Below are 25,331 nucleotides of genomic sequence, written 5' to 3'. Positions count from 1 at the left end.
AAGTCACATAGTCAAAAACAGCCTGTTACAGTGTGTGTGTGTTGTTACCACACCATGGCAATGCCCAACAATCTTTTTTTGGGGGGCCAGCCCCCTCAAATATTTTATTGGGGTGGCCGAAAGGAGCTCAGCCCCGAGGAGTTGGCTCCTAGGAGCAAAAGATTTCTTCACTGAAGTGGGTTGGACTAGATGACCCTCGGGACCCCTCCCAAATCTACAATTCTGTGAAGTAAAAGCCCGCTGGTTTCTCGCAGGCTGCTGCAGGATGGTGTGTGTGTGGCAGGCGGTCTGTCCAGCCCAACTGGCAGAAGTGGACGGTCCTTAGTGAAGCCCTTAAGAGCATCGGAAGAGTCTGGCCACAGGCTGACCAGGCCAGATCTCGACTAAGCTGCCTCTTGGGGACGCAGGAGTCCGGCTGGAGTCGGCTCTCCGTGGGGGGTTCACTTCTGGGGAGAACTTCCCGAAAGCGGTGTGTGTGGGGGGAGTGTCCGGTGAGCAAAACCCTTCGGCGCCAGCAACCTCACAGAACAGAAAGCCAAAAAGAAGGGAAGAGCTGAATTGGGGGCGAGGGAGAGAGGCGATCCGACGTCGCGGACAGGGGAAGGGGCGGGGAGCCCACCCTTCCCCTGCGAGGATTTGGGGCATCCAGAACCAGCCGCGCTGCGCCGACACCACAGTTTCTGGTGAGCAGAGAGTAACCCTTCAGACGGGAGAAGCGCTCCGACGGCGCAGACCTTTCTCTCCGTCGGCGCGCGCTCTGCACAAGCTCTGCGGCTCCTTTTTCGCGCGCCCGAGAAGGTTAAGCTTGGAGGGAAAAAAGGCGACGGCGGCGGCGGCGGATCTGGTTTCGGGGAGCGGCAGCAGAGCGCCGCGCCGCGCCGTCGGGGCTGTCCTTGCGTGGGTTGGGCAGCGCCCTCCCCGCTGGAGGGCGGGCCGAAGCGAGCGGGAGCGTCTCTGCCAGGCTCGGGGCTACGGGCGGAGGAAGCCAGCGGCGGGCAGGACTGAGGCGCTGGCCGTCGCTCGGCCGTCGAGGCGCCTCCATGCGGCGCTGCCGCCGCCGCCGTTGCCACTGCCGCTGCCGGACGGAGCCGCGGAGCAGCGGCGGGACATGCGCGCGCGTCTCCTCGGGCTGGGGCGCCGCCGCCACCGCCAGCCTCGCCGCCCGCCCGCCTTCCCCGCCGCCGGCGGGGGACGCCGCGCGGCCGAGGGATGCGAGGGCCCGTCGTCTCCCACCTCCTGCTCGGCGTGCTGCTCAGGTGAGACGGGGGGGGGCGGGGGCGGGACGGGGAGCGTCTCCGGTCGGGGCTGCAGCTGCAGGGAAGGGGCACTTTGCACGTGCTCAGAGGCGCGCCGGTATTTTCCAGGTGGCGGCGCGTTCTCGGCGCCGGGGCTGAGAGCTGGCGCTCGAAACCGGTTCGGGGGCTCAAATCAAGTGCCAGGCAGCCGCGCCCCCGCCTCCCTTTCCCTCTTTTCCTTCGTTCCCGCAGCTGCTTCCCCTCCCGAGCCGGCTTTGGAGCCTAAGCCCTGCAAAGAAATCCCGAGGGGGTCTCCCCCCCTCTCCTTCACCACCAGCTTAGCCCGCAGATCTCCACAGTCCCAGCCCCCACCTCGCTTCCAGATCTGCTTGGATCTTGTGGAGGTGGGGGGGGGGGGGCTTCTTGCTTGCGCTCGGACTGCGGGGGTGGCGGGTTGTGTGAAGCCCGGCAGGGAGGGAAGGAGCGAGGCTGGTCCTATCCCGACCCAGCGAGGCCTCTTGGTCCTTCTCGGGGGAGAATTTTAGCACCAGCCGCTTTTCGCTGCCAGGGGGAGAATGCCCTTTGCTGGGCACGAAGGCTCTGGGGACCGGATCCCCCTCAGAGACTGGCGCTGGCAATCTGGGCGCAGATGCGGCGGCGGGGGCGGAGGGGGGGGCGCTTAGCTCTCAGGCAAGGCTCGGGGAGGGGTCTGAAGGAGAAGGAAGTCCTTTCACCTGAGCTACTAGGCCTGGTTCTCTCCAGGGTCCGAGCAAGCAACATTTCTCCGGGCACAGGGCGGGGGGGGGGCAGAGAGGCCACTCCAGCAACGAAGCGCCCCCGGGTGGGATGGGCATTGGGGTGGGGGTACTGTATGCTCTGGCAGGGCGAGTACTCCTAAGAGGAACTGACAGCCTTCTTGGGTTTAGGGGAACGCAGGGGTGCCAGCAGCAGCAGGGTCCTCGGGGTGGGATGTGGGGCTTGCAAGAAGATCCATGTTCCTCATCCGTTTTGCGCTGGGAGGTCCCAGCATCGCCCCACAGGCATTCCAGCTGTGGGGAGAGCAGCGCTGGGGAAAAACTCCTTTAAGTGTTCTGTAGTGTAAGAGCCTCGTAGATGTTTTCGGGACTCCAGCACCCGGTGAATATTTCAGATCCCCTCATGTCAGCCTCGGGTCTCCAGGTAAGCGCTTGGGGAGCCTAAAAGCCTGCAGGGAGGTCAGGAGCAACCCCCCGCCCCCCCCCGCAGTCTGGGCTTGTTCCGCTCTGCAAATTCTCCAGCTGTCTCTAACATAGCAACCATTTCTACACACGCACACGGACAGTGCAGTTGTGAAGTGTGGGAATAGCCAAGGAGGTTATTTTTGATCGGGAGCAACCTCTGCCCGTTGTCTGGACTTAAAGCTCGAGGTTTGGGGGAGAGGCGGCCTGCCAGCGACACTGAGATCTGGGAGTTCAGACCTCCTCACGAGTGCAACACACAGAGAGACCCCAGCTAAGCTGCTCCACCACCCTCATGGAGGGGTGCACTGAAGATAACCCAAATCTTTCCCAAGCTATGGTGCAGTTCTTGCATTCCAATGAGTGTGGGGCTACCCCCAGGAAGGCCCTGCGGCTACTGTAGGGGTTGAGAGCAGCCGGCCAGATTTCCTGGCTCTGTGGGACTGCCTGATATGGGGCTTGGCTGTTGCCTCGGGATCCTCTTCCAGGTGGGTTTGGAGTGAAGGGCAGGGGACATCTTGCTTGTGCAAAGGCACATCCATCTGGGTGGGCACAGGCAGCAGGCGTTCTCTCAGCTCTTCCAGGAATCCTCGCTCCCTCTGTCCCTCGGCTCCGCAGCGCAGCATCTCCTGCCCGCTGTGTCCACTGGGAGTGGTATCAGGTTTGCCTGAAGGCACTGAAGCTAAATCAGGTGAAGGTAGCCGATGGGTCTCCATCCCTCAGTAGTCAGGGACTTCCCCTGCATGCAAAGACAGACTCCGGCCGATTGAGCGGACGAGACCAAGAGTGGGTCCAATGGTCAAGAAGGCGGTTTCTGCAGGTGGTCTAGGGGGGAATGAGGGGCAGGTGGGGCTCGGCCACCTGGAAAGGGAGCCTATCTGGGAGAAGGAAAACTCTGATCATAAACATCCGCTGCCTTGCGGGATATCTTTGGGAGAAGAAAAGGATGAGGAGGAAACCCTACACAGAACAAGGGTGGAGTCCCTAAGGGGGTCGGGTGGTGCCTTGTACGCTTCCTTCCAGTCCCTCCTGCAGCCCAGCTGTTGCTCTCCTTTGGACCCCATCAGTGAGGCCCAGAGAGGGGTCTTGTTACAGGGGCAGCCCAGGACCTCCAAACACTGGTCAGGTCTTGCGTCCTGGGGATGTCACTTCGGTGCTGCTAACACAGTTGTTCGCCTTTACGCCTGGAGATGCACGGATACCAAGAACCGAAGCCCTTAGCCCCTTGCGTGCTTCTCAACTGGACTGGCGGCAGACGCTCCTGTCCTCAGACTGGGTCAAAAGGGAAAGGCCTGGACGGAAATGGGACCCCCACTTCTGCAGATCCTCGAGGGCTTGAGAGAGACCCCAGGCACTGCGCAGCTAGGCAGCAAATGGTCCACACTTCCTGTCGCTGTTTTCTGATCCTTCCTGCTCAGTCCAGAATGGTACAGCTCTCCCCCACCCAGGCATGCAGGGGTCCTGGCCTACAAGGACTCACCCACCCAACTTCTGCCAGGGGGGCCACCAGCCTTTCCAGGCAGCACTGGCCCAGTAACGGAGCAGGGTCACTGGAGACGCATCCAGCTCAGATAGTTTTGCTTGTTGCGCTTATTTAGATGCCATGTCTTGATGCAGAAAGAGAGAGGAGAATGTATATTCTACATGCGGCCGAAGCCTCAGTTGGCTTGTAAGTTACTCCAGATCTTTCAGCACCCCAGAGGGAGGGGAGGGGAGCTGTTCTTGCCACAGTCCAAAACCTCCAGGGGGGGCCTGTTCCACTCCGGATTCTGCAGGGGCCTCGGCGAGCGAATGATGAGTTGGATGCAAGCGCTGCTGACCTCCCGCAGCGCTCGCTTTGCTGACCTTGCAGAGGAGCTGCTGGGCTTGTTAAAATTATTTGGCCTCCCAGGATCTGCGGAGCCTCTTTTGCGTCTTTTAACAAGGTAGCGTCTTGCAAAGTGCTTTTCCAGTCTAGCCAGCGACCCCTTTCCCGGGAGCTCCCTTCCTTTTAATGGGCGAGCATTTTCACGCGGGGAATCGACAGCAAATCCTCGGGCAGCTCTCGGGGAAGGGGGCATTTGGGAGACGTGTGGATAGGTCGGTTGGTTGCAGCGCGGCGATGATAACGCCAAGGTTGCGTCTCTGATCCTCGTTTGGGACGGCTCAGTGGCGTAGCGTGGGGGGTGCAGGGGGGGGGCCGGCCGCACCGGGCGCAGCATCTGGGGGTTAGGGTTAGGGGGCGCAAATCCACGGGTTAGGGGGCGCAAATTACTTGCCTTGCCCCGGGTGCTGACAACCCACGCTACGCCACTGGGACGGCTGCATATTTATCCCTGCATTGCAGGGGGGTTGGACTCGATGACCCCCAGGGTCCCTTCTAACTCTATGATTGGCGGGGGGGGGGACTGAGAGACTGGCCTTAGGGACAGAGGCAGAGCTAGCTGCTGTAGCGCCCGGAGCGGTGCACATGCCATGGGGGTGGGGTGAGTGTCCCAGGGGGAGAGATGCCCATGGGGGGTGGAGCGAGCTGTCCATGGTGGGCTGCTTCCTGGCGGGGGGGGGGGGAGCCATGCCGCTTTGCCAGCGCCCTTCTTCCCTTCCCTCTTCCTTTTAACAGCTATGGGGAGGCTCCCCCCCCCAAGCAGCCCGGAAGCGAGGGGCAATGGCGCGACGCCGGCCCACAACTCCAAAGCCTCCCCCAGCTGTCAAAACGAAGGGGGAAGGTGGGGAAGGCCGCTGGCAAGGCGGCGCATCTCCACCCCTTCCCCTGACGGCTCGAGGTAGGCCTGGGAATCACGGTGTGCCGAATGTCACTCCCCTTCAGTGATGACACCTGGGGTGAACCGCCCCCAGCGCCCCCTTCCTCTGCCCCTGCTTAGGGACAGGCAGAGCCTGGGCTCCTCGGAGTTGACAAATGGAGGGGTGCACATGGAGGGGTGCAGCAGCTGGCCAAAGAGGGGAAATATGATTGACTTATTCGCAGAATCTATAGCCCTCTCTACAGCTGAATTCTCCCCACTCCCAAGAGTGGGGAGCAAAGTAATGAAAACAAATAATAATAATAATAATAATAATAATAATAATAATAATAATAATAATTTATTTAAGCCCTGCCTATCTGGCTGGGTTTACCCAGCCACTCTGAGCAGCTTCCAACAGAATGTTAAAGTACAATAACCTATTAAACATTAAAAGCTTCCCGAAACAGGGCTGCCTTCCGATGTCTTCTAAAAGTCTGGTAGTTGTTCTTCTCTTTGACATCTGATGGGAGGGTGTTCCACAGGGCGGGCGCCACCACTGAGAAGGCCCTCTGCCTGGTTCCCTGTAACCTCGCTTCTCACAGTGAGGGAACCGCCAGAAGGCCCTCGGAGCTGGACCTCAGTGTCCGGGCAGAATGATGGGGGTGGAGATGTTCCTTCAGGAAGAAGAACAATTTACAAAATCTTTTAAACAGGTCCATTGAAAAACTAATCAACATCCTATTTGTCTGGGGGGAGGTGGGGGGCAGTGCCTGCCTGCCCCTTTCAAGCACGGCTGGGAAGAGGCCTCTGCAGGCTGAGCAGTGGCGTAGCGTGGGGGGTGCAGGGGGGCCGGCCGCACCGGGCGCAACATCTGGGGGTTAGGGTTAGGGGGCGCAAATTACTTCCCTTGCCCCGGGTGCTGACAACCCACGCTACGCCACTGAGGCTGAGCACACTCAGAGGAAGGTGGGCGGGTGACAGAGAGAGACTGCAGTGCCCTCTTGCCTGGGGAGGGACAGGGAGCGGGCAGAGAGCAGCAAACCCCCAGGAGTGACAGCAAACTCCCTTGGGGAGTGGAAAGGTCTGCTCTTGCCCTGGCAGCTGCACAAAGACCTTGAGGAACTGGAGGAGGAGGAAAATGGCATCTCCCTGTAAAGGCTGCCAAGGCTGCCATGACCAGTTTTTGCAGCGCTGGTTTCCTTAATTTGCTTAATGACCATCCTAATTCTGAGCAGAGCTCTGGGGAAGCACCCCTTGTTCCATGGGGAGAGCCAGCACAAAGCCTTGCAGGCGAGATGCAAGCTGGGCGCAGACTGGCAGCAAAGGGGAAACCTTTGGCCCTCTGGATAACTCTCTCTGCCCTGCTGTTGGGATGTGAAGAGATGCTAGGATCTAATTATTAGATATTATCCTTCCTTCCTCACATCTGTGAGCTCAGCAGAGTGCCATCCTTTTGCAGCTTAAAAAGGGAAGCTTAGATAGTTTAGTTTTAGCCTTTTAGTTTAAGCAATCCAGAATGCTTAAGACAAACTGGGTTCTCCTGGTATATTTTCCCCTTTTCTCCCCCTTAAAACAACAATCACACAGTCTTGTAAAAGGGGAAAAAATAACATTTCCTCACTCAGAATACTTCTTGAAGAGTAACAGATGCAGCAGCTTTGTTCAGGCAGGCTTAGGTAATTCAGTTACAAAGACTTGCTTAAGTCTAGCTTAAGGTGGAGTCTGAGTTTGGAGCTCAGGTTTAGCAGATGTTCTCACATTTCTGGCTTGGGGGAAAGTGCTGAAAAAGAGAACATGTGCCCAGGAAGGTAAGATGATATATATGGCTCTGCCATCCCTCTGTCATGGCACAGCGGGGGTCCCGTCTCTCACAGAGGGGACAGAGGGAGTAGCTTGAGTGGCACCAAGAGGTTAGACTATTTATTTTATGCATCAAAATCATGTCCCACCTTTTCAAGGAGCTGAAGGTGGCATACAAAGCTCTCTTTGTCCTCATTGAGCCATCACAACAACTCTGCAAAGTAGGATGAGAGGCAGTGACTGGCCATACCTTGTGAACTTCATGGCTGAATGGGGATTCGAACTCTCTCTCAGGTCCTAGTCTGATGCGCTACCCACTGTACCACACTGCTGCCTTCTACCTCTGCGTGTTGAGGCACCTAAACCCAGCAGGGCTGAATGGCGACAGGCAGCCCAGATGATGCCAGCTCCTATTTCTAGCAGTGGTGTGTGTGTGTAGAAAAGTGGGGTTCAGCCTGCTGACTGTGGAATGTAAAACACAGGAGCATTCAATGACAACATTCCTAGAGTGTACATGTTAGAACATGGGGAGGGATGTCTGTCCAGCAAGCAGGTAAACTTCCTGGAACAGACTTCCTCTGCATGTGACCAGAGGTGGGTGTGGCCTCACCTGTGCAGGTAACGGTAAAAGCACAGGGCAGGCAGCCATCTCTGCCATCTTCCTTCGAGGAAGCAACATCTAAGGATGCCCTCTTGGCTCCCAGCCAAGAGAGGAGATAAGGACTATCTTCCTATAAGATAGATTCTAAATGTATTTTACCTTTTGAAGCCTGTCTGCCTTCTGGGATCATATTGTGATACAGAACATGAGTAACCTCTTTTATACCTTTATGAAGACTGTGTTGTGTCTTGCATTTTAAGAGGGAACAAAGGGGAAATTACCAGCGTAATTATTATAGAGGTTCTAGCGAACCTGTGCAGACGTTACCGTTGCGAACTTAAAGGGGAATGTCATAAACTCTGCTGATATTTTGGGAACTTGTTGGATTAGGATATAATCTCACAATATATCCTCTCCTGCACCCCAGAACATTCCCACACTGACACCTCCCTCTCTTCCTCCCAGACTGGTGTCAGGGAAAGGAGAAGCGAAATCTGCCTCACGGAGTCTCCCACAACCGATGTCTCCCTCTGATTTCCTGGACAAGCTCATGGGCCGGACATCGGGGTACGATGCCCGCATCAGACCTAATTTCAAAGGTAAAGGAGGACTTTGCTCACATGCTTTCGCAACGTTTCCCCATCAGGGCTGCCAAATCCAGGACATCATACACATCCCTCCAGTGCTGAAGGTCACTCCATGTGCAAGAATATTGGAGGCTGAAAGTTTGAAAGATAGCCAGGGATGCAAAGCCCTTCCCCACACAAAAAGAGAGACACTAGAAGACAAGAGAGCCCTTTCCTGGGTGGAAATGGGGGAGTGTCGTCCCTGGGAATTATATTGCAAGACGACTGGTGTTGGATAGATTTAGATGAGTAGGAGAGGATATTTTATTTAGTCATTATCCTTTCTCTTTCTCACTTCTGTGAGAATGTAAATACTCATTTTTTAGCAGAGTTAAAATCACCATCTGTGCACAGCTTATCTCTAGAAGCTGTTAGGATAAGGTTGCACGACCTTCTAGAGCAATTATGATATCCAAGGATGCTCTAGGCAGTCTTGGATTATCTGCTCCTGTTCATATTTCCCTCTTAACAAAGAAATCACTCTTAGGCTATTTAGTAAAACAAGAAAATATAAGGTTTACTCACATCAAAAGTCTTGCCAGGATTCAACAAGTATGGTGATGAAAATCAGACAGGCGGTAATCCTTAAATATTACAAACGCCCATAGTCTAGTGCAAAATGGAGTGTGCTTTCTGGAGGACAGCTTACAGACAACCTACCCCATTGCAGGCAGGAGAAAAGTGTGCAGAGACAGGAAGAAGTAAATATTAAGTTTCTATTGTTCTTCCTGCCACAAAAGTTTAGAGGCTATGCCATCATCATGTCCCCTGTTTGTGACTATCTAGGAATCATGCATTTGTGATTTGGCTGCACATCCTCTCACACGTGTCCTGGGATCATTGGAAAAACAAGTGACCTGTATAAGGCAGGTGTCTCCTCCAGGTGGACCAATGCTTTGACTTGGTCGAAGGCGGCTTTGAGTTGCGCCCTGGAACCTTGTCAACTCACCTGTGCTTTCCCATTGGCTTACAGGCCCGCCCGTCAACGTGACATGCAACATCTTCATCAACAGTTTTGGTTCGGTCACCGAAACAACCATGGTGAGACTGTGACTGCTTGCCTTGCCCCAACCACAAGGGTCCTCCTCCGCCCTGGGGCTGGCTGGGCAGCGATCCCTGGGGGTTGTGCTTGCCTCTGTGTGGCTGCTGTTCCCTTGGAGGTTGATGGGGGGCAGGGAGAGGAAAGTGGTGGGAAAGGTGGAGGTTCAGGTGATGAGGACAATTGGGAAGAAGGCAGAGAAGAGCCTTGGGGCTTGAGCATAAGAACACACAAATAACCCTGTAGCTGGATCAAGCCCATGTCCCTCCTAGTCCGGCACCCTTATTTATACGGGTCTTAGTCTATCATAGAATTACAGAGTTGGAAGGGACCACGAGGGTCATCTAGTCCAACCCTCTGCAGTGCACGAATCTTTTGCCCAGTGCGGGTCTTGAACCCACAACCCTGAGATTCTGAGTCTCAGGCCCTACCGACTGAGCTATGATGGGCACAGTGGCTAACAAGAAACCTGTGGGAAGCCTGCAAGTAGGATACTATGATCATAAGAACTCTCTCCCAGGGGGTGGACTGGATGACCCCCAGGTCCCTTCCAACTCTACAGCATTGATTCTCCCCTCCTGTGGTTTCCAGCAACTGGTATCCAAAGTCATTAGCAGGATCGTGTCCAGTTAGCACTGAGAACAAGGAAGCGATGTTTCACTTGGTATTATTATTATTTTATTATTATTATTATTATTATTCCTGCCCCCAACTATGCAGGGAGAGCGTAGCCTACATCAATAGCCATTGATGTGCAGGAGTTCCAGAGGCTTTCTCCAAATCTCTTCCCAGCTTGCTTGCTCGCTTGCTTCCTTATTCCCACCTCCCACCTTCCTTGCTCACTCCCGGGCCAGGATACCAGAGCCCCTGAACCAACACTGCACATGGGTGCATGTGTGTGTGTGTGTGCAGGTGCATGCCTGTGTCATGTGGCTTGCCCCCGCGTGTGACGGCTCCTCTCTGCTCTCAAGGACTACCGCGTCAACGTCTTCCTGAGGCAGCAGTGGAACGACCCCCGCCTGGCCTACCGGGAATACCCTGACGACTCCCTGGACCTCGACCCATCCATGCTGGACTCCATCTGGAAGCCGGATTTGTTCTTTGCCAATGAGAAGGGCGCCAACTTCCACGAGGTCACCACCGACAACAAGCTCCTGCGCATCTTCAAGAATGGCAACGTGCTCTACAGCATCAGGTGGGGCCAGCGGCGACTGGCATGGGCTCTCCCTGCTGCCACTCAGAAGCAGGGCAGGGCCCGACACAGACCCCTTTCCCCCCTGACCCCCTCCTTTCTCTCCCCTTCCCTCCTAGGCTGACACTAATCCTGTCCTGCCCCATGGACCTCAAGAACTTCCCAATGGACATCCAGACCTGTACGATGCAACTGGAGAGTTGTGAGTACCAGGGAAAAACCTTTTTGCGGTGCCAGGTGCAGGACAGGGGCCACGCCTGTTTGGAAGCAAGGAGGAAGGCTGCTGCCCCAAATTGTTGCCAGTGAGCTGCACGGAGTGGCCAGCAGATGGGCAGTGGAAGGACTGCCAGCTGAGTCCAGGGTGGCTCCCCAAAGTCATTGTTGAGGTTCTGGAAGGTCCAGCAGACTCTGGCAGTGGAAGAGTCCATGTCAAAGCAGCTCTGGTGCTTCTCAGAAAGCAATGATGCCTTGAGTGGCGGAGTTGGAGGAGCAGGTCAAGGGGAAAGGCAATAGCCCCTGGGGCAGGGAACATGTATCCCAACCAGCAAGGGAGGACAGTGGTGTGGGAATGTTCAGGGATGCAGAAGAGGATATATTGTCTGTTCACAATTTAGCAGAATAACATTCCCCCTTTTTAAAACTCGCAGCAGATGTGTTTGCTCAGGCTCGCTAAAGCCTCTATAATAACTGTTCTGGTATTTTCCCCTTATTCCCTCATAAAAGATAAGACATGTCACAGTCTTCTATAAAAGTATAAAAAGCTTTACTCACACATCATTCCGTTCACAATAGGATCCCAGAAGGCAGACTTTGCTTAGAAAAGTAACATACACCTGGAAACTATCTCATAAGGAGACAGGCCCTTTGTCCTTGGCTGGAGGCCAAGAGAGCATCTTTGGCTAAGCAGATGTTGTTTCTTCAATGCATGTAGTCAAAAAGAGAGAGATGTCTGCCCAGCCCTGTGCTTTTGTCGTTACCTGCACAGGTGAGGCCATGCCCACCTCTAGTCACATGCAGAGGAAGTCTGTCCCAACCCAGATGGAAACAGGAAGTTTACCTGCTGGCTGGACAAACATTCCTCCCCATGTGTAAACATGTTCACTCTAGGAATGTTGTACTTGACTGCTCTTGTGTTTCACATCCCACAAGTGGAACTTGTAGTTGAGCATGATCTGGTCTGCGTTCCCTTTGCTATGGGGTGGGAAGGTGACTGGTGCTGAGCAGAGGAAAAGGCAGTGAGCAAAGGGCTGTCCCATGGAAGATGGAGCAAACTTGTTTCCTCCTGCTCTGGAAGGTAGGACTTGAACCAGTGGCTTCAAGTTACAAGAAAGGAGACTCCAACTAAAGACACCAGGAAGAGCTTTCTGAGAGTGAGAGTTGTTTATATTATTAAAAGAGAGAGAGAGAGAGAGAGAGAGAGAGAGAGAGGGTGAGAGTTGTTTGACAGTGGAATGGACTCTCTCAGAAGGTGGTGGACTTTGGTTCATTGGAGATTTCTAAGCAGAGATTGGGTACAGTGTTAGAAACGGGGACATGGAAGCTAGGAGCTCAATGGCACCTTCAACCGAGGTTGTGGAAGCAACAACAGAATGTCTAGGTGCACTTTTTTAATAACAAGAATACAAAGCTGAAAACGAATGAACTGCAACTAAAATATTATCTTCATTTTTCACATGGTCTAGTCCTTCCCCTGCCCACCCCCCTAATATTCTTAAGAGGGTCTTTTCTTCAGAGAGTAGCTGGAAGTCGGGAGGCAGAAAAAGGTCCTCCTTTCCTTCTGCTCTGCAGTTTTAATCTGAAATCAGGACTTGCTGCACCCAGAGCTCAGAAACTGCTGGCGCCAATGAAATTCCATGGCTCAAAATGCTCCTAGAATGGGAGTTTTGAACACTGGTTAGGTAGCCACCTGTCATGGATGATTTAGATGAGATTCCTGCATAGCAGGGGGTTGGACTAGATCAGAGGTTCCCAAGCTTATTTGGCCTAGTGCCCCCTTTTCAGAAAAAAAAAATACTCAGTGCCCCCTGGAAATCTACCTTCGTTAAGTGCACAAACAGAAAGATGCCGTGACAAATTTGCATTCTTTTTATGTATCTATATTTCTAGCTACGTCCTAAGCAGATAATCACTCTGACTTTAACTCTATTTTACATTGATAAGCATCATTATACAACAAATGAAACATGCACAAATGGTTTTTCAAAATTTTATTCTCTTCTCGTCTTTCTTCATGCTTTATTCAACACCCACCCCCTTGCACCCGAGGCTACTACCCGCTCCCTGGATTGTTCCAGCGCCTCCCAGGGGGTGGTATCACCCGCTTTGGGAAACACTAAGCTAGATGACAAGGGACACGGGTGGCGCTGTGGGTTAAACTACAGAGCCTAGGACTTGCCGATCAGAAGGTCGGCAGTTCGAATCCCCACGACGGGGTGAGCTCCCGTTGCTCAGTCCCTGCTCCTGCCAACCTAGCAGTCCGAAAGCACGTCAAAGTGCAAGTAGATAAATAGGTACCTCTCCGGCAAGAAGGTAAATGATGTTTCCGTGCGCTGCTCTGGTTCGCCAGAAGCGGCTTAGTCATGCTGGCCACATGACCCGGAAGCTGTACGCTGGCTCCCTCGGCCAATAAAGCGAGATGAGCGCCGCAACCCCAGAGTCGTCCACAACTGGACCTAATGGTCAGGGGTCCCTTTACCCCTTTACCGTTATACACATTGCACCCAGGGAGTCAGGGGTCCCTTCCAACTCTACCATTCTATGATGGCCTTGTGGTTTGGGGGAGGGGGGAGGATGCCGGACAGCACTTGTGGCTTTGTGCAGACGGCTGGAAGACTCTGGGATGCTCTCCCCTCTCACCCTTCCTTCCTCACCCGCTGCCTTTGCCTTCTAGTTGGCTACACCATGAACGACCTGATCTTCGAGTGGGTGAAGGAGCAGGAAGCTGTGCAGGTGGCCGAAGGCTTGACGCTCCCTCAGTTCATTTTGCGGGATGAGAAGGACCTGGGCTATTGCACAAAGTCTTACAACACAGGTAACCAGCCTCCCTCCGCCAGATGCTTCCATAGTCCCAGCACAGAATGAGCCCCTTCCCACCCGCAACGCTGCCCATTCATTTGCCACGGGGCTTGTGCCAATGGTGGGCATCTCACCTCCCAGATGTTTCCTCCTCTTTCTTCTTGATTTCCTGACTCTGCTTCCCCCCCCCCTTTTAATTTTAAGGATCCCAATCTTGTACAGAGTCTTTTTAACTGATGGTGTCAGGGCTGCTCTCAGATCCCAGCTCACAGAGGACCACGCTAGCCGGCAATGCTGTATAAAAGTCTTTATTGCGTTACAGTTTCCATTTTCAAGCCGCAGCGTGCAGCTCTACGTCTTAGAAGCTAGACCGGCGAAGCTCCGTCTGAGTCTCCGCCTCCTGTCCACCAACTTAATACCCTAGCCTTACTCCACCTCTTCCGTCTTTCCCTTCTTCGCTGGGTCCCTCTGCCCCCCTGGGTCTCTTCCTTCCTGGACTCTTCTGACGCTGACCCCCCAGACCCTTCTCCCTCCTTGCGGCGGGCTTTGGGACCCGGCTCCCTTTCCGGGCTGCTTACTGTGCCGCCTTCCTGTGTATTTGAACTTGGCGCGCGCGCCCAACCTTCCACCTTCCTCTTGACCGTTTCCTCACTCCCCGACGGAGGTGTGGCCAGTCCTGACTCATGCTCTCCCTCCTGCGGCGAGCCGCCGGATCCCGATACCTGGCACCCTTCCTCCCTACTGCCCTCTATTGGGGAAGCTGGCCCCGATTTCCAACTGCTGCTCTCTGAGTCCCCTCTGGTCCCTTCTTCCTGGGGTGTCCCCCTGGGTCCCCCCCTTGCTCTGAGCACTGGCGCTCCTTTCTGTGAGTCTTCCGACTCACTGGAAAGACTCGGAGATCTCGGGCCGCTGTCCTCGCTCATATTTCCTTCTGATTCCTCCCCCTCGCTCTCTGTTTCCTCCCTTTCCTGTGCCTCTGCTCCTGAACCCCTGACAGATGGTATCACATCTGCATATTTGACTGGTTTTTGCAAACCATCCAGGGGAACTTGGTCCATGGGCATTCTAGGAATGGCACAAATAAATGAAATAAAGAGGGGAACAACCTCTTTATGAGGAGGACACATGGAAGACCCCCCCCCAAACAACCTTTGTAACCTCAGCGTTGTCTCATTGGCTCGCTCTCTCTCTCTCTCTCTCTCTCTCTCTCTTTCTCTCTCTATATGGCACTCTCTCTCTCTCTCTCTCTCTCTCTATATATATATATATATATATATTCAGTTTTTCATCATTAACATCATTCAAACTTAAATTCAGCAATATTTATACCTTTGTGGGATTCTCTAACCCCTGGACTTCCCTCCTCCCCCTTCTGGTTTTCCTCAAATATATTTTTTAAATTTTGACTGCAGCTAATTGCATATATCCAACTTTAATTAAATTTAATTAATTAAATCCCTTACCAGTTAAAAATTACAAGTCCTACATCAATCTTGCTAATGTCTTTAATTTTTTACATGGTTCCTTAATATACTCTATAAATTTATGCCATTCTTTTTTAAATTTACTGTCATCTTGGTGCCTGATCTTCCCATTTCTGCGTAGTCCACCATTTTCTCTATCTACTCTTTCTTAGTTGGCGTTTCCTCTTACTTCCATCTTTGGGCAAAAAGCATTCTTGCAGCTGTCTTTACATACATAAACAGTCTTTTTAAGTCCTTTGGTATTTCTTCTCCTGTAATGCCGATTTTAAAAAGCTTCCTTTTTTTATTAAGAAAAGTTATCTTAAACATTATTTTCAATTCATTATATATCATTTCCCAGAACGCTCTAGCCTTTTTGCACGTCCACCACATGTGGTAGAACGTGCCTTCATTCTCTTTACACTTCCAACATAGGTTGGTAGTGTTTTTCTACATTTTTGCTACTCTTGTGGGAGTCAAATATCATTGGCACATCATTTTCACATAGTTTCCTTTCAATGTACAGCATGCTGTAAATTTCAAATACTCCTTCCGTAATCTTTCCCAATCAGCAGTGTCTCATGGGCACGCTCAGGACCGGATTTAGGTTTGATGAGGCCCTAAGGTGCTCCAGAAGGTAATGGGGCCCTTTCAATGTCCAGCTGTCCTTTGTCAACAACAAATTGTTGCTGTTTTTTGTGTTGAATGTATGCTATATGGTCATTTATGGACCTCATAGGCATCTCAAGCCGTTTGCACATCACAAAATACGTATTTTATCAAAGTCATTGTTGAACTGAAATGCAATTAAGAAGAAGTATATTAATAGTGAAATACAATTAAGAAGAAGTATATTAATAGTGAAATAATTATTAAGCTCTAACTTAAAATGATTTTTTATTCATAGCAAACTTAATAATGCAAACACGTTGGCATTTGGCAATAAGAAAACTTCCTTTAGAAACACAGTGTACAAAGACTCATAATCTAGTCTCTAGAAACTTGCTATAACATGAAATTATAATTGTAGATTTTATTTTATGTTTTTTATCTTATATTTTGGAAATGTACATCCAGTCCCCCCCCCCCCTTTAATTTTTTGGGGGCCCCCAAGAGAGTGGGGCCCTGAGCTGTAGCTTGTTTAGCTTATCCGTCAACCCAGCCCTGGGCCTGCTCTGCCTTTTCCCTTGCAGGGAAGTTCACCTGCATCGAGGTGAAGTTCCACCTGGAGAGGCAGATGGGCTACTACCTGATCCAGATGTACATCCCCAGCCTCCTCATCGTCATCCTTTCCTGGGTCTCCTTTTGGATCAACATGGATGCTGCCCCTGCCCGGGTGGGCCTTGGCATCACCACGGTGCTAACCATGACCACGCAGAGCGCGGGCTCCCGGGCGTCTCTGCCAAAGGTTGGTGCTGCCAGGTGGTTTGAGGGGGGAGGGGAGAAATAGCGCCCTCCCGAGGAGGGAGGCAAGTGAGCCTCTCCAGTCCCCAAGATGGCGTCTTGCAAATATTTGTTTCATTACTGCATTCCCACCACACCTTTCCCTCCAAGGAGCGCAAAGCCTCATACGTGGATTTTGAGGAGCAGGAGAGGATGTTCTGTTTAGCCACGCTCCTTCCTCTTTCTCACTTCTCTGAGAATGCAAATCTCTATTTCACCATCCTGTGCAGCTTATCTCTGGAAGCTATTAAGACAAGATTGCATAACCAGAGATACTTTGTCAGGGACAGAAAAAAAGGAGAGGTTTATTATTTATTCATCATATCCACCACCCACCTTTTCTCAAGGTAGTGTACATAGTTCCCAGAATCATAGATTTTTTTATTTTTGCAGAAAAGACAATACCATTATTATAACCAGTTACATTTCCATACATTATTATATAGATATAAGTGGTATCATTATCCTAATACGTATATGCTTATTAAAAACCTACTATATTCTGTATAAACTCAAAGTCTATGTCTACCAGCAATCCGTTCATATGTTGAGAGTGTTGTCATGTTGTCAGTCCATTGACTGAAGATGATCAGATCTTTAGTCTTCCAGTGCATCAGTATAGAATTCATCATAGAACCCTAGAGATGTAGAGTTGGAAGAGACCCTGAGGGCAATCTAGTCTAACCCCTTGCAATTTAAGAAGGATGATGGAAGGTGTGCGGAGGAGGGCAACCAAGATGGTGAAGGGTCTGGAAACCAAGCCTTATGAGGAACGGTTGAAGGAGCTGAGTATGTTTTGCCTGGAAAAGAGGAGAGTGAGAAGAGATTGGATAGCTGTCTTCAAATATCTCAAGGGCTGTCCCATGGAAGAGGGAACAAGCTTGTTTCCTCCTTCTCTGGAGGGTAGGACTGGAACCAATGGCTTCAAGTTATGAGAAAGGAGGTACTGACTAAACCTCAGGAAGAACTTTCTTGCAGTAAGAGCAGTTCAACAGTGGAAAGGAGAGCCCTTCCCTGGAGGTTTCTAAGCAGAGGTTGGGTCGTCATTTGCCATGGATGCTTGAACTGAGATTCCTGCATTGCAGGGGGTTGGACTAGATTGCCCCATGGGATCCCTTCCAATTCTAGGATAATTTTATTCTAAGACACTGTGGGACATTAGGGTGCTCCTGCTGAGTAGGGGACCAGATCCGCAAGGGGGATGGAGTCTTTTAAGTCAGGCCCTGCCTAGCAACCCACTTCTGAGGGCCCACCCCGTTCTCCCTTCCTCCTTTGCAGGTCTCCTACGTCAAAGCCATTGACATCTGGATGGCTGTCTGCCTCCTCTTCGTCTTCGCCGCCTTGCTGGAGTATGCCGCCGTCAACTTCGTCTCCCGCCAGCACAAGGAGTTCATGCGCCTGCGCCGAAGGCAGCGGCGGCAGCAGATGGTGAGTAAGCGGATTGACACCCCCCACCTGCCCCGCCCCCCACCTTGGCTGTCTTCTTGGTGGAAGGGGGCGATTCGCTGGCTGTATTCCCAGCTGCTCTTCCCAGCCCAGACACAATGGCCATGATCCTGGGTTGGGGAAAGGGAGGGGTGGGCAGGATCAGGGCTTCCCTTCTCAAGTGGCAGTAGCTGAGCCATCCCTGTCTGCTGGGTTGCTCAACCCCTTCCTAATGGAGCAGGATTGCTCCCACTTGCCCTCCCTCCCAGATTCCTTGCCCAGCTGACGCTGAATTTTTGTTGAAAGTCACCCAGGATGTGGTGGGGAGGCAGGGGCTTTGGAGGGGGCTGTAGCTCAAACTAGCATGTTGAGAAACAGATGGCACCCAGAAGATATTTCAAGGCCTCCCACCTGTTTTGCAGGCGTTTTTCTTTCATCAGGTTCACCAAATCTGCCCCGAGTCTCTGTAGCAAAAGAAAAACAAAACAAAACAGGTTTTGAATCTGATTTGACAACATTATCATTGGCCGCTGCCACCAACTCCCAAGAGCTCTCAAGGTCTAGTTGGAGTCTTTCCTTCTGAACCATGAGGACAAATCTTTATTTTGAGGGGAAGGGCTGTAGCTCTGTGCCTGCAGAAGGCCACAGGTACAGCTCCCAATGGCTTCTCCAGGGAGGGCCAGGTGTATCAATGCAATTTGTTCCTTTTGCGGGTTCCTTTTCAGTCAGCTGAATCACCCAGAAAATCATTCAGAACCTTCTTTCTCAGCCCACTTCATCTGTTGGTGAATTCCCATGTGGGAACAAACACCTCACCCATTCTAGTCCTGCTTAAAGTATTTATTGAAAAATTAACATTACAACCACTGGTCTGAGGAAAATAAAGTAAAACTATGCACAGAGAATCCTTCCTCCTCTCTGCTCTTTAGCTGTCTGGCCAGAGTAACAGCCAAAATTCTCTCATTCAGAGCCTGTCTAATAGAGAGGTCTGTTGCTAAGGAAACCCTGTTGCTGGGGAAGACCTGTTGCTGGGATAAAACTTGTTGCTAGGGGCAAAACTATGCAAGGATCGTTTCAAGCCTGTTTTTAGACTACACTAACAGGGAGAAGATGCTTGATCTGAGAGCTGCTGCCATTCAATGGATGGAGCTGTAAGAACATAAGGATGGGGGACAACCTGGCTTGCCAGTATAGTACATGTGAGAAGAACCTAGGGGGTCTTGGTGGACTCCAAGCTTAACGCGACTCAATAGTGAGATGCAGCAGCAAGAAGAGGTTGGGTGGCCGTCTGTTATGGATGCTTTAGTTGAGATTCCTGCCTTGAATAGGGGTGGACCAGATGACCCTCAGGGTCCCTTCTAACTCTGCGATTCGACAATTCTATGATTCTGTGAGCAGGATGAGATGCTGCCCAGCTGGGGGGAGCATCTCTGAGCAGGTGCAGAGTGCAAATGGCCTTCTCTAGCTGCAGCAAAGCCAGGCACAGACCTAGAATTCAGAGGAAGCACCGAGGGTGTCGGTGAGACTGTGTTGCTGCTGCTGCTGCTTCCTCCTTCCACCCCTCTCCCCTTCTTCTCACCCCCCTTTTCCTGAGTCATGCGCCCCAGTGCCCACCCCCACTGCAACCATCTCATTTGTAGAGGCCCACACTTTAATAAATGAAATCGTCAGGAAAAGCAAATGTTGAAAGCACATTTTTGAAAGCACATTTGCGTAGCTTGGCTTATTTGGCATCCATCCATTTCTGGGAGTTGCAAGGAAGGGCCAGGAATGCTGAAGGACCCTGGGCAATCCAGCTCAGCCCCTTTCTCCTCACCCTCCTTAGCCCATGGCCATCTTTTGAGACGTTAGCAAGCCTTGACTAAACCCTCCCAGTTCTATATCTGCAGCCTTAAAGGCTGGACACTTGGCAAGCCGAGACGGAATCATAGAATTGTAGAGTTGGAAGAGATCCCCAGGGATGCAGGAATCTCAGCTCAAGCATCCCTGACTGATGGCCATCCAAGCTCTGCTTCAAAACCTCCCAGGAAGCAGAGTCCACCACCTCCCTAAGGAGTCCATTCCATGGCTCAATGGCTCTTCTGGTGTTGAGATGGAATCTCCTTCCTTGTCATTTGAATCCATTGGTTCAGGTCCTACCAAGGTGTGTGTGTGTGTGTGTGTGTGTGTGTGTGTGCCTGTAATGATGCTGCCATCCCACAAGCTCCCACAAAACCTTGCCTTTCATCCTCCTCCTCCCTGCCTAAGCTGGGAGCTCCTGAATGGCTGATTTGTGTGAATCTGCCCTCAAAGACCACACACCATTTTGAGCCCTTCATTGGAGGCATTGTGTGTATGTGTGTGTCTGGGAATGAGGGTTGTCCTTAGGTGGAACGGACTCCCTTGGAAAGTGGTGAACTCTCTCTCTCTCTCGTTGGAGGTTTTGAAGCAGAGCTTGGAGGGCCATCTGCTTGAGTTGAGATTCCTGCATTGCAGAAGGTTGGGCAGGTCCCTTCCAACTCCACAACACTATGGTTCTGTGATTCCAGGCCACCCACCAGGGCCTCTAAGCCCCACTGCCCCACTGCCTTATTGCTGGCATCCTCCAAAGAGGAGAGGGCAGGCCGGCCAGGCACCTGGTGGGTCTCCCCTCTCTGTTCTGTGCATGTGCGAGTCCACCCAGAGGACTGTAGTCAACCAAGCTCTCTAAGAGGAGACCTGTTGAGCCAGAGCGAGCCATGCCTATGGGCATCAATGGACAGACCCTTTGCACAGGCTCCCGCCCAGAGTCGCTGTGCGCCAGCCGAACCCTCGGTCATCCACTCTCCTGTTTCTGTTTGATCTGCACTCCCTGCTGGATTGTAAAAGGGTCTGAACAGCCAGACGCCCAGCTTGGAGTCCCTACGGCAGCTGGAGGTCACGCCCAGCAGCGAGTCCACCTGCGAGACCCTCTCTCAATTCGGCAGCACCAACTCCAGGGTAAAAAGCAAGCACACACCCCTTCCCCACCCCCTGACTGCACCCCGCAGGTCTCCTGCTCTCCGCCTGACACCCTTCTCCACGCCAACCCTCGTGTTTTCCCCCTCCCTCCCTTGCACCGTCTTCCCCATTGCCTGTGAGAATCCCACCCTGCAGTGTTGCCCACAAATGCACAGCACCCCCTGTATGTGTGGGAGCAAAGGGTGTTTTTTGCTGGCAGTGGGGTCAGCACACAGCCCTTGGAAGCCAAAGGAGCCCAGAGGGAGAGAGGGTTGGATGTGCTGGAAGGGCAGCTGTTATCAGGGCATGCATGCGTTCTGAGTGGCACAGAGCTCTTCGTCAGACACACACTATAGAAGCTGGAAATAGAGAGGGCTGCAGCCCCTCTTCGCATGCTCTCATGGGATGCGTATAGAAATAAAGAGATAATATACAGTGGTGCCTCGCAAGATGAAAATAATCCGTTCCGCGAGTCTCTTCGTCTAGCGGTTTTTTCGTCTTGCGAAGCAACCCTATAAGCGGCTTAGCGGATTAGCGCTATTAGCAGTTTAGCGGATTAGCGGCTATTAAAGGCTTAGCGGCTAAAAGGCTATTAGCGGCTTTAAAAAAGGCGGGGAAGCGAAAAAAAATCGGAACACTCGCAAGACGTTTTCGTCTTGCGAAGCAAGCCCATAGGGAAATTCGTCTTGCGAAGCAGCTCAAAAACGGAAAACCCTTTTGTCTAGCGGGTTTTCCATCTTGTGAGGCATTCGTCTTGCGGGGCACCACTGTATTTGTTAGATATTATCCTTCCTTACTCACATTTGTGAGTTCAGCAGAGTACATCCCCTTTGCTGAAAATAATAATAAGAAAGCTGTTGATAAACTAGTGTTAGCCCTTTAATTTAAGCAATCCAGGATGATTTATCACAGATTAGATTTCCTGGTATCCCCCCTTTTTCTTCCTTAAAACAATAAACACACAAAACAGTATTCTAATTAGTAAATATAGATTTACGCACTCAGTTTCACAGCAGCAGTCCTGCACCAGGCTTAAAAGGTAGTTAGACATATATGGTAGTTTAGATTAAAGTGTTGTGTCTCATACTCAGCACATGTCCTACATCCCTAGTCATTGAAGAGATGAGAGAGATCAGAGATCAGGAATCAGAGAAGGAGCAGGCCGGGGATGTGACCAGCTTATATAGGCTGCTCACCTTTACCTGGCTAGAGACAGTGGGAGTGGCTCTCCCAGGGAGGATTTCCTGTAGAGATCCAACTTCCCCTGTGTATGCCTTTCTAGCAAACACACCTTGTTGGTTTGACTGCCTTGTAGACCAGTGTTTTTCAACCACTGTTCCGCGGCACACTAGTGTGCCGCGAGATGTTGCCTGGTGTGCCGTGGGAAAAATTGAAAAATTTGAAAGATTTAAAAATAAAAAAAATCAAATTTTCGCCCACTAGGCGGGCGCCGGACTGTGTCCTGGGTATGGGTGGGGTGGGGTTTTTGACCCCACCCTCGATCAGCAGGGGCGCCGATTGGCGCTCCTCAGGGGGACACCCTCCACTTTTCGATGTCCGGGCTGTAATTGGTCCAGACTCCAGCCTGGACCTATCACAGTAGGACATCATCTTCCGACTTTCTTCCCGCCCGAGCACAGTGTGCGCAGCAGCGGAGAGAAGAAGACTGAGACTGAGAGCTGTTGACGAAGAGCTACGTGTGTGTATTTCTTCGATTCCAGCCAGAATATCAGCTTTGTGTTCAGCCAAACTGGCCCAGGTTGCGCACTGAATAAAGTATTTTATAATTTTTCATATTTCTGTTTACTTACTATTTCATAATAAAGTAATTATAAAATACTTTCTTTGTGTTCATTTGATTCCTATTCAAGAGAAGTACTTTATATATAGTCAATATAGGCACAGAGTTAAATTTTTTAACATTTTCTAATGATGGTGTGCCTCGTGATTTTTTTCATGAAACAAGTGTGCCTTTGCCCAAAAAAGGTTGAAAAACACTGTTGTAGACATCCCAGCTGCTCTGCTGTGGCATGTCTCCGGCGTTACCACGAAAGCAATTGGGTCCCATTAGTTTCAGCGCCCTGGTTCAAGCCACCATCCTTGGGGAAGGATTTTGGGCTTGAGCCATGATGCAGCAGCATTGAGCCCCCCCCCCCCGTCCTGTAGACAAGACGGAGAACCTTTAAGCCGTGACTACCCCTCCAAAGCAATGACCCCAGCTCCCTGGGCTGCTCCCTCCCTTTCTCTTTCCCCAGGAGGAAGAGGTTGTCCGCGAGAGCCGCTTCTACTTCCGGGGCTACGGCCTGGGCCACTGCCTGCAGCACATGAAGGACGGTGGGGCAATGGAAAGTCTTGACATCTACAGGCCACCCCCTCCCACCTCGCTCCTGAGGGAGGACGAGATGCTCCGGAGGCGCTACCTGGACAGGGCCAAGCGCATCGACACCATCTCTCGGGCAGTCTTCCCCTTCACCTTCCTGGTCTTCAACATCTTCTACTGGGTGGTCTACAAAGTGCTTCGCTCAGAGGACGTCCACCAAGCCACGCCCTGAGCTCTTACCAGGACTCGGAAGCCAAGCCACAAGGACCTTGGGAGCTGCATTCTGTCTTGCAAAGCATTGGGATGTTGACCTCTCTCTCCCCCATGCCCTTCGTGTTTCCTGGACACAAGTTTCCCAGTGCTGGCCAAGAAAGTTGTCGAGCTGTGCATGGCACGAGAAGGCCCAAAGCAGAGCTTGCTCCCACTTCTTCCTCCAGTACCACCAGACCATGGCATTTAAGGATGGGGCGTGTTTCTCAAAGTGCTGGCCTTCCTGCCCCAGGGATTTTAAGGCCCACTGGAGGCACCAGAGTTTCTACCCTAGACCTGTGTTGATGTTCCTTCACCCCAACAAGGAGGTGGGAGAGTCAGTGGGACCCAGTTTCCCAGCTCCGTAGCACAGTGTGCTGCCACGGCCTTCCTTGCCATCTAACCCACCATCCCACCAATACTTAGCCAGCATGGTCCAACAGAGGATCTTTGAGCAGGGCATTTCCCAGTCACACAGCATGGTCCTTACATCAGCTGGGCTCCTGCCCTGCATTAGTAGCATGGATATGTCTTGCAAGCAACGTCACTTCCTGCCATCTCCCCAGCACCAACACCACCCATAGATCTGGAAGACCAACCAAACCAGCAGTGGTGCAGGAGGTGGGGGTGGGGGGACTGGGACATGGTGCAGAGATGAAGGTCCTTAAGGACAAGGCAGGTGTGGTCAGTCCTTGATGGTCCAGAACCTGCCCAGAGATGGAGACAAAGGGAAGGCACAAGTAATGCAACTCTATCTCGCTGCGTGTGTGTTTATACTTTTTAGGAATGTTTAACTGCTGCTTGGATGGACTATGGGAGAAATGTTTGGGTGTCCTCATTCAACGCAGTTCAGTTCTTTTTTGGGGGGTGGGTAACATAGTTCTTATTCCTTTTCATCTTTAAGCTGTTTATCATGGTTGCATTGAGATATATCTTTGTTTACATTAGAGCATATGACATGCAACAATTACATAAAATTAAAACAACAGTAAACACACAGACAAATGTTTCTGACAAGGTTGTGTCAAAGTGTATATAGCAAAAATATGACAATTACTAGAGATATGAAATGGTGCAAAGTAACAGTGACAATAAGTAAGAGGAATTTTGTATCAATAACATTTAGAATTTATAGGAATTTATAGGAAAGGGGTAGGGGGAAAGTTAAAATATGTCCTTCATGCACGCTAGACTGTGCTGTAAACTCTGGGTACAGTTCTTCCATATGCCTCTTTATTTGTGTAATCAATAAAGTCACATCAGATTGCATAAAAATCATCATGATTCTTTTGCCCTCTTGCTACTTTTAATTTTTGTGGCAGTTTTTCCAGTCCTGTTGTTTGCCAGATTGCATTAGACTATTGGTCCACAATCAACCATTATTTGTAATTATTTCCATGTCTTGACAATGGTTGTTCTTGCAGCGGTTAATGGATGTGTTTTGAGTTATGTGTTTCTAACTTGCAACATATCGTGACTTACAAGATAAGTAGAGCCAGCCCTGGGGTCCTGGGGTCTGTCTGCCTTGTAATCAAAGATATGCTGGAGACACTGGGCAAGGGAGGGCGTTACCTCAGGGTGTGTTTCCTGAAGGTTTCGGCTCTCCGCAAAACAGGGCTAGAATGAGACCATAATGAAGGAGAACACAAAAGCATAGGAATTCAGAATCCCACTCCCTTGGCACCTAACAGGGACAGTGTTGGCATGGGATGAGTTTTCCAGAGGAGACTTCTCCTTAAGAGAATAAGGGAAAGCGAAGAAATGGAACGCTCCTAGGCCTATACTGACATCTAGGGACCGTTGAGGGAAGTTCTTGAGAGCTCAGTACAGTGGTACCTTGGGTTACATACGCTTCAGGTTACAGACTCCGCTAACCCAGAAATGGTGCTTCAGGTTAAGAACTTTGCTTCAGGATGAGAACAGAAATCGTGCTCCGGCGGCGCGGCAGCAGCGGGAGGCCCCATTAGCTAAAGTGGTGCTTCAGGTTTACCCACCTTGGAAGAATGGCAGATGAAGGTGATTGAC

General features: G+C 51.5%; 1 protein-coding gene across 3 annotated transcripts; it reads left to right on the top strand.

Moving 5' to 3' along the window:
• Positions 1–668: 668 nt before the first annotated feature.
• LOC309515458 (glycine receptor subunit alpha-4) lies at positions 669–24,778 on the top strand. Of its 3 annotated transcripts, none has more exons than XM_082193247.1 (9): positions 669–683; positions 8,042–8,175; positions 9,176–9,243; positions 10,213–10,436; positions 10,553–10,635; positions 13,324–13,464; positions 16,105–16,319; positions 17,633–17,782; positions 22,993–24,778. In XM_082193247.1, exons 2-9 carry the CDS (start codon positions 8,097–8,099, stop codon positions 23,287–23,289), a joined length of 1,257 nt encoding a protein of 418 aa, XP_082049373.1. In that variant the 5' UTR covers positions 669–683; positions 8,042–8,096; the 3' UTR covers positions 23,290–24,778. The 3 variants fall into 3 exon arrangements, with proteins under 3 accessions (XP_082049373.1, XP_082049371.1, XP_082049372.1); XM_082193245.1 differs by lacking the exon at positions 669–683 and adding an exon at positions 1,157–1,256; XM_082193246.1 differs by lacking the exon at positions 669–683 and adding an exon at positions 2,218–2,414.
• Positions 24,779–25,331: the final 553 nt, after the last annotated feature.

Source organism: Podarcis vaucheri (genome assembly GCF_965113315.1).
Source record: "Podarcis vaucheri genome assembly, chromosome: 12".
Taxonomy (NCBI): Eukaryota; Metazoa; Chordata; class Lepidosauria; order Squamata; family Lacertidae; genus Podarcis; species Podarcis vaucheri.
The sequence above is the reverse complement of the archived record's forward strand: the minus strand, read 5'-3'. Positions and strand labels throughout refer to the sequence as shown.

Coding starts and splice junctions, on each gene's coding strand:
- LOC309515458 (XM_082193245.1), top strand. CDS start 1,210: ATGCGAGGGCCCGTCGTCTCCCACCTCCTGCTCGGCGTGCTGCTCAG. Junction 8,176..9,175: donor CATCAGACCTAATTTCAAAG/GTAAAGGAGGAC, acceptor ATTGGCTTACAG/GCCCGCCCGTCAACGTGACA. Junction 13,465..16,104: donor CACAAAGTCTTACAACACAG/GTAACCAGCCTC, acceptor TTTCCCTTGCAG/GGAAGTTCACCTGCATCGAG.